Here is an 11,883-nt window from a genome sequence, read left to right as displayed (position 1 = left end):
CTGTTCCATGTGAACCTGACAGTTGGCTGCAGGCAAGGCTGTCTGATGCAAAGGTTTCACAGGCAGAAAAAAGAGCCAACTGCAAGGATGGGGAGCACTGGGCTGTTTTCTGCAACTTTTTTTTTTTAACTCAGGACTTCGAACAATGCACACACACACACACACGCGCACAAAAAAGAGCTTGTAAATGCACCCTCATGTCCTGCTTTATTGAAAGAGAGCCCCTGTTATACAGCACACTTGAAATCTGTAATTTATTTATATTTTTTTGTTTCTCACTATAAAAAGACTGCCTGTCACTCTCAGTTTTATACAATAGCGCCATATGGAAGAAATTTGGTTCAGCTCTCCTGGAAAGTGTATTGAACTGCCAAAATGATTTGCATGTGAAACAGTCTTGTTTTCTTTCTGAAAGAGCACTAGATCCAAACTGGACTCCAGCTCAAGAAGAAAAGGTCAAAGTAGGGCTAATTTATTTTTACGACAAATGTTCACTTTGACAGTGTACAAGTTTTTTGGGGGAAATTTCTGATTTATTAGCACCAAATCACACTAAACATTCGGTGCCTGCCCGAAATCATTTATCTTACTTAAACACACGTGAGGCAGGAACCATTACAACAGCGGCCTGAAACTTTCGATTGAATTCATCACCCCTGTGCATTACATCTCTGTCAGTGGCCCTTCTGTTCTGCTGTTTGGACAGATATCTTAAAATATCAGTGTTGTAGATTTCGGAACATTAAATCATGTTTGACTGTTGAGTGCACCAGAGGTAGGAAACACAATTAAAGAACCACAGCTGATTCCCATTATTGCATGAACCCCTTTCCTTTTGCTCACTGGACAAGTTTTAGGAAATCAGTGAGAGAAGAGCGTGTAATCTTAAAAATATAAATCTTACGCTCTGAGATTATAAATCTTAAACTTACATAGATTACAACTGTTTCGCTGTAGTGAGAGTGGTGCTGGAGAGGAAGCTTTATGATTTGTGTGATGCTAGCTTCATCAGCTGATATGACACGATCTGTTAACTTATAAAAGCCATTACCAAAATGAAAGGTGCAATGTTAATGTGTGAAATGAAATCAATATTGACAATAAAAAAAAAATCTTTTAGAAAAAGTTAATTTATTCAAAAAAATCTGCTACTTATTACAAAATGATTATGGTGATGGCAAAGCAGCAAGTTTATAGTTGAAGAAAAGCAGAATAATAATGAAAGCAGAAACAGACTGTGTGATAAGAGAAACGTTCCTTTCTGGCACAGAAAAAGCCAATCCTGTACCACGCCAGCTTCTCTGGCTGGAGTTAACGGGTGCTCAGCACCTTGCACTCAAATACCAAAAAAAACAAAAAACACATTTTGATTAGGCACAAATCATATTTTAAAAAAATGACAGATTTGACACAATGCAATCTTAGGAAAAAATAAGTGAATAAAGATGAATATTTCGGTGTGATATGATGTGCAGCAAGCTTAAACTACCAAATTCAACCGCTTTTCAAATACGTGTTTTGCTTCTTTGTTGAAAAGAAAAATAAAGTCAAAGTCTGCAAACACAGTTTCGATTCCACTTTAAGAACATTTAAGCTGATGAAACGTCTTTAAAGGGGGATCGGACTGCATAAACTAGGCGTTTTTCATCAGTTCATAGTCAGCAAAAAACGTGGCACCCCATATGCTCATGAAATGATGTGTTCCACACAGACCAACGCTGCCAATGATGGTATAAAAAGCAGCATTGTCCTAAATGATCTCTGACTTGTGGTTTTCAAAACCACACAATTTTAATTCTTACCGTCCAATTTATTAAGGACTCAGCAAAGCGATTACATCCTTTGGCCTAGCATATCTACTCTCGAACCCTCTCTTCACTATTGTTTTGGGATCTCAAGCAGTGACTTTGAAAATGTTGGAAAAGTTACAAAATTCTGCGGCTTAGACTTCCCACAGAAATGTGAAATGCTCTGACTATCTAAATTCCCTGCTGTATTCCCACTTAAAATACAGATGTTCATTCAAGCTTACAGTCTTCCACATCCAATATTCTGATTAAGAAATGCCCCTTCAACTCTGGCAGTGAGAGCAGATTAAAATAAATTGTGACATGCTGTTCAAATAGAGTCTCAAATCACTAAGTTTGATTTGGGACATCTGCCAATATTTGAGATTTCAGACAAAGAAAGGGACATCCATATGATGCATGATGTGTCCAGCACTTAAAGAAAGAACAATTGATCAAAATAGATATTCAATGTTTTGACCCTGAAGACATGGGTGATGTAATAAAATATTCCATCATGTTAATTTGAATAAAACTGAATTATCAGCTTTTTGTACTGTTGCTGTTTTCTCGACTGACTTTGCACTTACTATCCTTTTCATCTACCACATCATAAGGAGAACATTTCTGGATTACAATGACAGATGAAGAAAGAACTATTTTTTTAGCTTCCTGGTCATGACCCTTTTAAGTGGCTGGTTCTTTAGATCTTGGGTAGTGTCCTGATCAGGGTGAGTTTGGGGAGTCTTTGAATCATATAGCTGTTTGAGGCTGAGGGTCTGTTGGTCTTTTATTGTTTCCCGTTGGGCCTGGCGGAGCAGACGTTTCAGCGTCTTCACCTTTTCCCTCAGGTGTCCATTGGCTTTCTCCAAGGTGCGCACTTTCTGGGAGAGAGTCCTCACTCTCTCTTCCTCCTCAAACAGAGCCTTCTGCACCGTGGAGCACAACAGCTAGGAGAAAAGAGAAAGGATTGTTTATTCAAGTTCAGAGCACATTTAGATTATCAGGAAAGCATGAGGTGTATTCCATGAAGTGAATGTAAGCCAAACATGACAAACTTCAGACTCAAGTAAGTCTTAGGCTGATTCTTGGTTAAACTGTTGGTCATGCACCTCTCTTTGAGGACCCACAAAGGACATTTCTCACTTGAAATGCAAACTCCAGAATAATGGTCTGGCTGTGACAATCCTGTCTCTACTTAGGACACCTATATGTACCATTTGTCATCAAATGGTAACGTGTTTGTAAGGTCTGCCGTAAACCTCTGAACAAATAAGGTCCGCCTGTTGATATTTTTGGTGGTAGTAAAGCACCAGTGCATCAGACAAACAGATTTAATCAGTAAGCTAACACCACTTGTGAGAAAAGTGAAAGTTTAAATTACTGTTAAAGGTCAAATATACAATATTTTAAGTCTTCAGAAAGCAACAAACAACTACTTCTAAGTGAAGATAGCAATGTACTAATGTATTTACCAGTGATAAAATAGATCTTTAAGATAGGGGGGTTAATTCAAGTGAAGTTAGCAGGTTAGGATGGTATACGTTTCCTATTTTCCATTTTGAGAAAAAAAATAGGAACATCTTAAATAATCTGAAGTCACCCGAACCCAAGTATCGTGGTTACAAAGCAGTGGATATAAGATGTTAAAAACAGGACATTTCTGTAATATGAGCACAAGTTTGCATGCTTTCAGATTACATGCAAAATCGGCTCAAAGATGGCCAGTATCTGAGGGTTCAGACCATAATGTCACAAATGAAATACGGGTGTGAGACTTAACATATTTATGATGTAGCACCTGACAAATACGTTGTTTGTGATACTGAGTTACCTTTGGATAAGTCACAGAAGAGAATGTTTGTGGCATGCTCTCTGGGCAGATGACCAATGACAGCAGCAACAGCTTGAAAGCCGTCCAGCAAATTCCACCATTATAAATGATCATTTTTTCATAATTGATAAAAAAAAGTTTGCTTTGGACGCCTGCAGCTTGAAAAGAGGGAGAAGGTAATTGGAACATTTTTAAAAATTGATACTGAAACATTATTAGATTTGACCTTTATTGCTGTGAAACATTATAATGCGCCATATGTCCCGTTTCTTATGTAACAGCCAATTTAAATAATCCAAAGACAAAACAACAGTTTCGTTCAAAGTAGTGACTAAGATCAAGCCGAGGTAAGAAAAATGATAACACAACATACTCTCTCTAGTTCAGTGAGACACCGCTGTGAGATGAAACCCAACATTCCTGTGAACCTGTGACAGACAATCCAAAGGCCTGGACCTTTGGTGGGTAAAAAAAAAATTAATTCCAGATGCCTCCGACTGTGTGCCTTTGTGCCAGAGCGTAGATTTCCTTAGCAGACTTTAATGCTTCCACACGGGCCCGAGGGAAAACTGACGCAAATCCCCTGCCATCAGATAACAACCACTGCGGGTTTAGAGGAAATATTAAAAATATGCTGCCGACCCACATCGTTGGTTTATACATTACATGTTGTAGCTTTAACTGTGGCTTGTTGCCATGTACTCATTCTTTTGTCCCAGAGGGACATCTGCAGAAGTATGAAATTCTAAATGAAAATACCAAAATTTAGAATCTGAGCAAAGAAAAATTTTGGAAAAAAAAAAGTAGTATTTTGAGGAGCCACAAATGACTTTCACCTGAGCAAGCATTCAGTTAGAAGTGAACCAGAAGCACAGCCAGCGGACACCAATGAATCGAGAGCTGCAATGCGATATCTTTTTGGTACATTTCAGCTACATTTTTTCATTACTATTTTATTTCTGAGCTTCTTGCAACACATGTGTTGTTCACAAGTCACATTTTACATATAGTATGTAAATAAAGCATGGGTATAAGGAAGAATGGGCACCATGGTGCAATTTATAAAATGAATAAGGAAATAAGGCAGCATGAAGAGCAAAAATGTTGATGTAGTAAACCAGAAGCTCATTTCTTTTGTATATCTAGAAAGTAACTAAGTAAAATCTTATTTATTTAGCACCTTTCAAGATGAAAATCCCAAAGTGCTTCATAATTAAATACAGGAAACATGAGAAATATAAAAACATAACAGCAAAAGCTAATCGAAAGCAAGTTTAAAAAGATGGGTTTTCAGCTGCTTTTTAAAAGAGATCACAGAGTCCACAGATCTCAGGCTCAGAGGAAGGGAAATGTACTTTGTAGTGGATAGAGAGCCAGTGCAGTTGAATTAGCGACGGAGTGACATGAGAAAGACTTGGAAGATTTTGTTAGAAGCCTCGCAGCAGCGTTCTGTACAATCTGAAGATGTTCCAGTGATTTTTTTTACTCAGACAAGTGAATACGGAATTACAATATTCTAGGCATGATGAAATAAAAGCATATATGATCATTTCCGTCTCAGAGCGTGATACAATGGGACTTAGCTTGGCAATATTTTTTAAATGATAAAAACAAGAGCGAGCCAGTGATTTAACATAAGCATCCAAACCCAACGCTGAGGCAAGAGTTACCCCCGAGAGTCCTAACTGAGGGTTGAACAAATGATAATCTTGCGTAAAAATCTATCAGGGGCACAGACAAAGACTTTAGTTTTCTCATCATTAAGTTGAAGAAAATTGTCAGCCATCCGAGTCAGCCTGCTAGAGTTTTAACCCGGACTAAGAGATCTGAACACATCACACCAGTTTTAAAGTCTTTACTCTGGCTTCCAGTCAGTCACAGAATAGATTTTAAAAGCCTGCTGATGGTTTACAAATCCCAGAACGGTTTAGGCCCAAAATACATCTGTGATGTGTTCAGAGAATATAAACCCAGCAGAGCTCTTAGATCCAAGGACTCAGGTCAGCTGGTCCAGTCCAGAGTCCAGACTAAACATGGAGGAGCAGCATTTAGCTGTTATGCTGCAAACAAGTGGAACAAACTGCCAGTGGAGATTAAACTTTCACCAAATGGAGACATTTTTAAATCCTGGTTAAAAACATTTCTTTTCTCATGTGTCTATGCATGAAATCTGCATGGTATCTCTTAATTTATCTGGACTGTTGCTCGTTTTTAAATTAATTTTAATTGTTTCTCTTTATATTCTTTTATGTATTTTTAATGCTTCTTCCATTCCCTGCTGCAATGCTTTTATTTCATGTAAAGCACTTTGAATTGTTTTGTACATGAAATGTGCTATACAAATAAATTTGATTTGATTTGATCCGAATATGACAGAATCTAAGCTCCTGAGCAAGATCTGTACCTTAAAAACCAATAAGGATAAGTGGGTTGAAAAGAAATATATAACTGAATATCATCTGCATAGCAGATGTGAACTAGTGAACTATTAAACTGCTGGTGAGCATTTGTGGTGAACACCAAAGCTACAGATTGTCTAATTGTTACATAAAAAATATTGATATCCAACAAGGGCTGTACGGTGGTGTGGTGGTTAGCACTGTCGCCCCAGGTTCCCAGCTGGGGCCTTTCTGTGTGGAGTTTGCATGATCTCCCTGTGGTTGTGTGGGCTCTCTCCGGGTACTCTGGCTTCCTCCCACTGTCCAAAATCATGCATGTTAGGTTCATTGGTGTCTCTAAAATTGTCCCTCTGTTTGAGTGTGAACGTGTGTGTGGTTGTTTGTGTCATTTGTCTGTGTGGCCCTGTGATGGACTGGCGGCCTGTCCAGGGTGTACCCCGCCTCTCTCCCAATGACCGCTGGGATAGGCTCCAGCCCCCCCGCGACCCGACCGACGGATTAAGCGGGTATAGAAAATGAATGGATGGATGATTTCCAACATCCCAGTTCTTTGATAAACCAGTTGTTACATGACAGGCTGTCAGGATGACTGAATCACTGTAAGAATGACAAAAGCTAATCCAAATTTTTCAAAACTTCATGAAAATTAGTTTGGCATCTGAAATATGTACACAAATACTTTGAATGCATGTTATATTATTTTAAAAAAAATATGTTGTCATATAGTTTAAAATAAAATGTTATGGGGGAAACTGTACTGGGTCTATAATGTGCCTCAAGATTTATTGAGCGCAATTTGTACTCTATGTATTTTCTGTTTGCTCAAATTTGTAGATCTCAATTAAGACACTCCCCATGGAAAATAGGGGGGATACAATGGATTCAGGTCACTCACTCCACTCTCCAAACCACTCCCTTAACCAGCTGCTGTGAAGAGCAATAAATTCCTAGTTTTAAAAGGAAGAGTTGTCATATAACTCTGTCATATTTTGACCAAAGCATGTCACAGACATTTCATCAAGACCTCAGGAAAGTGTATCAACTTGTGAAAAAACAAGACCTCAAATTTTTATTACTTTAAAATTGAAACTGAAAATGTTCATAAAAACTCATAAAGCTGCTAGAGGTAAATATCACAATCAAACTCACATTAACACAGTAAGACCTGAGACACCCTGCAAATGTTGGAATAGGTATACTCACATGTTTGTCTTATTGAGTCTGTAACCCAAACTGAAGCATCTGGGGCTGTTATATCCAGATTTTTAGACAACAGAATGCTTTGAGTTTGATAAGCACTGAATACTGCATTTCCCACAATGCAATTCTGTCACAGAGACCCTTCCTCTCTGGTAAATGCCCCCACCATTACAAATCTAGAACCCAGGCACCAAAATGCATCCACATGGCGCAGCCAGCAGCAGGACTTTTGTTGTATGCATTTGATTTCTGATCTCATCTCAAAAGAAGGATGTTCAAATCCTTCCTGAGCTAAAAAATGTAGGCAGGTATCTATGCGCCGAGTCAAAGCAGAGTTTAGTTAGGCCACCATACTTAAAATTGTCGTCTTTATAACATGGGTGGTGCTTTTAATTACTTCCAGCCCTCTTGTTGGAACATTATACAGTATAATCCCTCAAAGCTAATATTTTTGTGTAAGGGAAAAATCATGAGAGTTAAATTGACATTGATACCGACACAGTCTGCTGTTACTTTATAAGATGACTTCATGCTATTTAATTGACTTTGGTTTACACTGGATTATAGGATCTGTGTGTTGAGATCTGAGATGATGTGAGGTCAGATCAGTTGTTCTAACAATAGTTGCTCAGTACCAGTAAAAACAAAGTCGGATTTTCAGTTCACTGAGGATATTCAATCTGAGGGATGATGTAAGGACTGGATCACGCTTTGTAATTATAATCACAAGCTTGACCCAAGAGTTTGGGGGTAATTAAAAACAAAAAACAAGTACATGTTCTCATTCTTTTTACCTGTGGCAGAATTTTGTTTTCATGAGAAAAGGACTGAGCTAAATCAGTCTCATCACAGGGGACAAATCAGTGGTGAGTCTTTGGAATGCATTTATCTAATGACGTACTCTACTGACAAAGTGCAGGGGAGTTTCTAGTGTCAAGGAGCACCAGATGTTTACCAGATATGTTTACGTGTGAATGAGCTTCACCCAATTAAATGATGACAGCAGGGCAGTGAAGTAGAGACTGAGCTTATTGACATAGGTCATCTTAAAATATCATCTGCATCCTAATGAGTTCCACATTGTAGTAGCAGCGACCTTTAGATGCACTAACACGGTTAAATCATTATGTGCATGGTTCAAAAATCTTGGACTTTTTTGTGAGGAATAGGTGCAATTCGATTTTTTCATGTCGCCACTTTCCCTGGCTTTGATTTTGCTCCTGGTTCTGTTAGTGACTTTATTTTTTCTATTTTTCCTTCAAACATGGCAAGTTCTTTGTCTGGCCAAACCTCAGGAAATGTGCTTCTGGTTTTCTTTTGCATTATGAACATATTAACTTGCCAGCGTCGTTGCGGCATCTCTTTGAAAACAACAGGATGTAATTCTGAATTCTTTTTGTGAGTACTACAGTAATTTGGACTATATGGGCTTATTGAACTCCTTTCTTTTGCGTGGGAAGCCACAACGAAGCTGTAAGTTTCACCCACTATCTGACACAGAGGTCTTCAAAAGAATTTTTTCAACCCCAGATCTAAGTTGGTGGTTCAAGTGGCTACGTACCCGGCTGTCCTCTTGAGCCTCCCACTCTGGGGTAAAGCTGTGGACTTGAGTTCCAGGTGTGCAGTTGGAAAACTGGAAGAGACTAGCAAACATGCGATGGTTCTCTGGGGTGTCAAGGAAGATGGCGTCCTGGAAGTTCACTCCATGTGGGATAATATTATAGTTCTCATCCATTCTGCATGGTAGAAAGAGGACAGATTGTGTTGGTATTGGCAGTGAACAAAGGCAAAATGTGGACTTTCAATAAAAAGAAATGCATGTATGCTAAACCAACCAAGAAAATATGCACAATAATTGTATAATTACAATAATTGCAATCAGCAGTCTGCTCAAATCAAAGTAAATTGACCCTCTAATGACCAATTAACCAAATCTCCGTTTTTGGAGTTTTAGCTTAAACACTATGCACATATAACTTTGAAATTAGGACGCATAAAACAAGTTTCAAATGAAATGGAGGTAAAAGTATCTATGCAAATTGTTGGCAGACTTTGATCTATTTTTATTAAATGACAACTTAAGCGTCATGTGGATGACTCAAACTAGCAAATTACAAGCCAAAGGGATTTATGGTGTGTGTTTCATATCTTCAGGAAGCCTTGTGGCTTACATCTGGATTCCATCTCATATCCCTCCAGGGACATCTAAAGCCTGGCTGTCCCTGTCAAAGGGTTATGTGTGTTGTTTGCATACATGTGTGTCAAAAGGCAAGAATGGAGCTGGGGTTCAACTTCAACAAAAAATGTCAAAGGTTAGATGTTATCAGAGTAACTAGGAGGTACATGGACTTGTGGATCAAGGGGAACTCGTAGGGCTCCTCAATGGCAGAAATAAAAACGCAAACACATTTGGTACCAGATGAACAGCAGAAAAGCAGTTCATGCAAATTGAAAGCTGTATTTTGAGTGAAAGTTAATGTACAAGTTTAACCTCCTATAAGCTTCTATGCTGTCTTCCTTGCATTTGACAATGAAGTTAGAAATCTTGAAGGAGTGAAACAAGTGAAAGTTTTTACAGCAAACACATGGCTGAAGCAGAACACTCTATCGGTCTTATTTAAAGGTCCCGAGGGAGATCCTTGGATGCGTTTTAGGCTCTGATTCATACTGCGCAGGGAGCTTGAGCTCATGATTGATTGGAAAGACTATTTTGGTCTGAGAAGATGTTTTGAGGGTGTTTATAACAGGAAATAAGCCTCATCTAGAGACTGCAATGAGAACTTTCCAGTTTTGACAAGAGCTTCTGGGATCTGGTGTTGCTTAGCAGCCATAACAGCTCATAACTTATCTTTTGTAGGTTCATGATCAGGAGGCCCAAATAAGCACAGAGCCCCAGATCAAAAGATGTAAACACAACTTGTTGAGCCCTATCGTATTTCTTCAAACAAACTGATAAGACACTCCATGACTCTTAGGGTGTTGTGCCACATTGGGCAAAAGCAACCAACTATCCCTTTGCAGTAATTCAATGTTTCAATTAAATCAATAGAGCTAAAAGAGTCTACTATTTGTTACATGTATTTCTTATCAAAATGTTTAGCCTTAAACCCCCTAAATTACTGAATAGCAACAAGTGGTGGCCCCCCAACTGTCCATCTCGAGATTCCTGAAAAGGTTTGCTACTATACTGATTGGGTTGGTCTAAATTCATTGTGTTTACAATTATGCATTCTGTTCTCCTTCAGCGTAATAATTAAAGGTGACAGAAAAGTTCTGAGCTTGACGAGGACAGACGGTCAATCTTAGCGCTGTGATATGAGAAAACACATATTCAAGTGTCTTGGTTCCCACGCCTGCTCACATTCTCAGTCTGGAGGTCAGTATGATATGATTTACAGAATTTTGACAGGACAACATAATGGGACAGAAGGGACAGAGGACACATCTGGAAGAAAGTGCAGGTTGGCTACGCAAGCATGTCACAGAGGCAAGCTTTAAAACTCTGAACAGCTTGTACCATTTTCAACCAAATTACGTCACCTGCATAAAAACCTAAAAGGCGAAGCCAGTTTATAATATCACACAAAATGTAAAATGAGGTCTTATTTCCAAAGTTTGACTGCACTCTTTGTTACAATGACTCATGACTGCTATAGGTGCAGTAAAGAGTTACGCATCATTGACAGAAAATGCTTTAAACGGTTCAGTATATGAATACAGTATACCAGGTAGATGTTGTTCACCTCAGAAAGAAGTAATAGCTGCTGTTTTTGGTGACGCTGTAGGAGAAACACGGCAGGTAACCCAGGCCGCTGACATTAAACCTGGAGCCGGCTGGGACTTCCAGCATGCTGCCCCACGCCTGATCGCACAGCAGCTCGATCTCTGCGGAGAAGAGCAGGTCGGTGTCGTGCTGCCACGGCAGGTAGTTATACACGCTGTAGGACTCCTTGTGCAGTGCCAACACCTTGGCGAAGACGATGATCTCCGCCAGTTCCGCACGGCACGCTTCTGTCTGCGGTCTCCAGTCGTGGGGAAGCTGACATCCCGAGATCCCATTACGACTGGCAGCTGCCACAATAAGGGTCAAAATAATCCACATGTTGCGACAGAGAGGAGACGTCTGTAGGTTGGTTGGGCGCACCAAGGCGCACATTAAAAGGGATGGATGGAATTCCAGAAAAGGAAAAAAAAAAATGCAGGGCTTTCACATGCGCATTGTGACTTTCACTAATGCAGAGTTATGTTCTTCAAGTAAATATATTTAAAGAAATGTTTTGAAGAGCAAAACAGCCACCTTTAGTAACTTTCAGCAGTCCTGCTCTCTTGCGCAGCAACGGTCCCTGCTAGTAGATCACTCTGATCTCACCAGCATCCTCTGCAAAAACGGTGCCCCCCCCCCCCCCCCCCCCTCTTAATTCAACCAAAGAATCAGCAATCAAAAAGTGTGTATTAAGGCATGCATGTAAAATGTTTACAACTTCCCAAATAAATGCTATAATAAATTGACATGGCCAAAAATTTTTAATTTTGTTGAATATTTATTGCTGTAAATTAACCCAAAAGTCACAGCTGTAAGCGAAACACATCACCGGCGCCCTCTAACGACGGAACTCATTAATACAGCAGCCACAAGACTTTTCTTCTTATTTCACTGTTGCTA

At 39.3% G+C, this 11,883-nt stretch overlaps 1 protein-coding gene across 1 annotated transcript; it reads right to left on the bottom strand.

Annotated features, from left to right (window-relative positions):
- Nucleotides 1-1,074: 1,074 nt before the first annotated feature.
- On the bottom strand, nucleotides 1,075-11,565 carry ccdc3b (coiled-coil domain containing 3b). Its single transcript, XM_075462064.1, has 3 exons — nucleotides 10,964-11,565; nucleotides 8,782-8,956; nucleotides 1,075-2,737 (listed from the first exon to the last, which is right to left on the bottom strand). The coding sequence occupies exons 1-3, from the start codon at nucleotides 11,374-11,376 to the stop codon at nucleotides 2,444-2,446; spliced, it is 882 nt and encodes a 293-aa protein (XP_075318179.1). The 5' UTR covers nucleotides 11,377-11,565; the 3' UTR covers nucleotides 1,075-2,443.
- Between the last annotated feature and the right edge of the window lie 318 nt (nucleotides 11,566-11,883).

The sequence above is a fragment of the Odontesthes bonariensis genome, chromosome 3 (assembly GCF_027942865.1).
Source record: "Odontesthes bonariensis isolate fOdoBon6 chromosome 3, fOdoBon6.hap1, whole genome shotgun sequence".
NCBI classification, from domain to species: domain Eukaryota; kingdom Metazoa; phylum Chordata; class Actinopteri; order Atheriniformes; family Atherinopsidae; genus Odontesthes; species Odontesthes bonariensis.
Note: the sequence above shows the minus strand (reverse complement) of the source record. Positions and strands in the feature narration are given on the sequence as shown.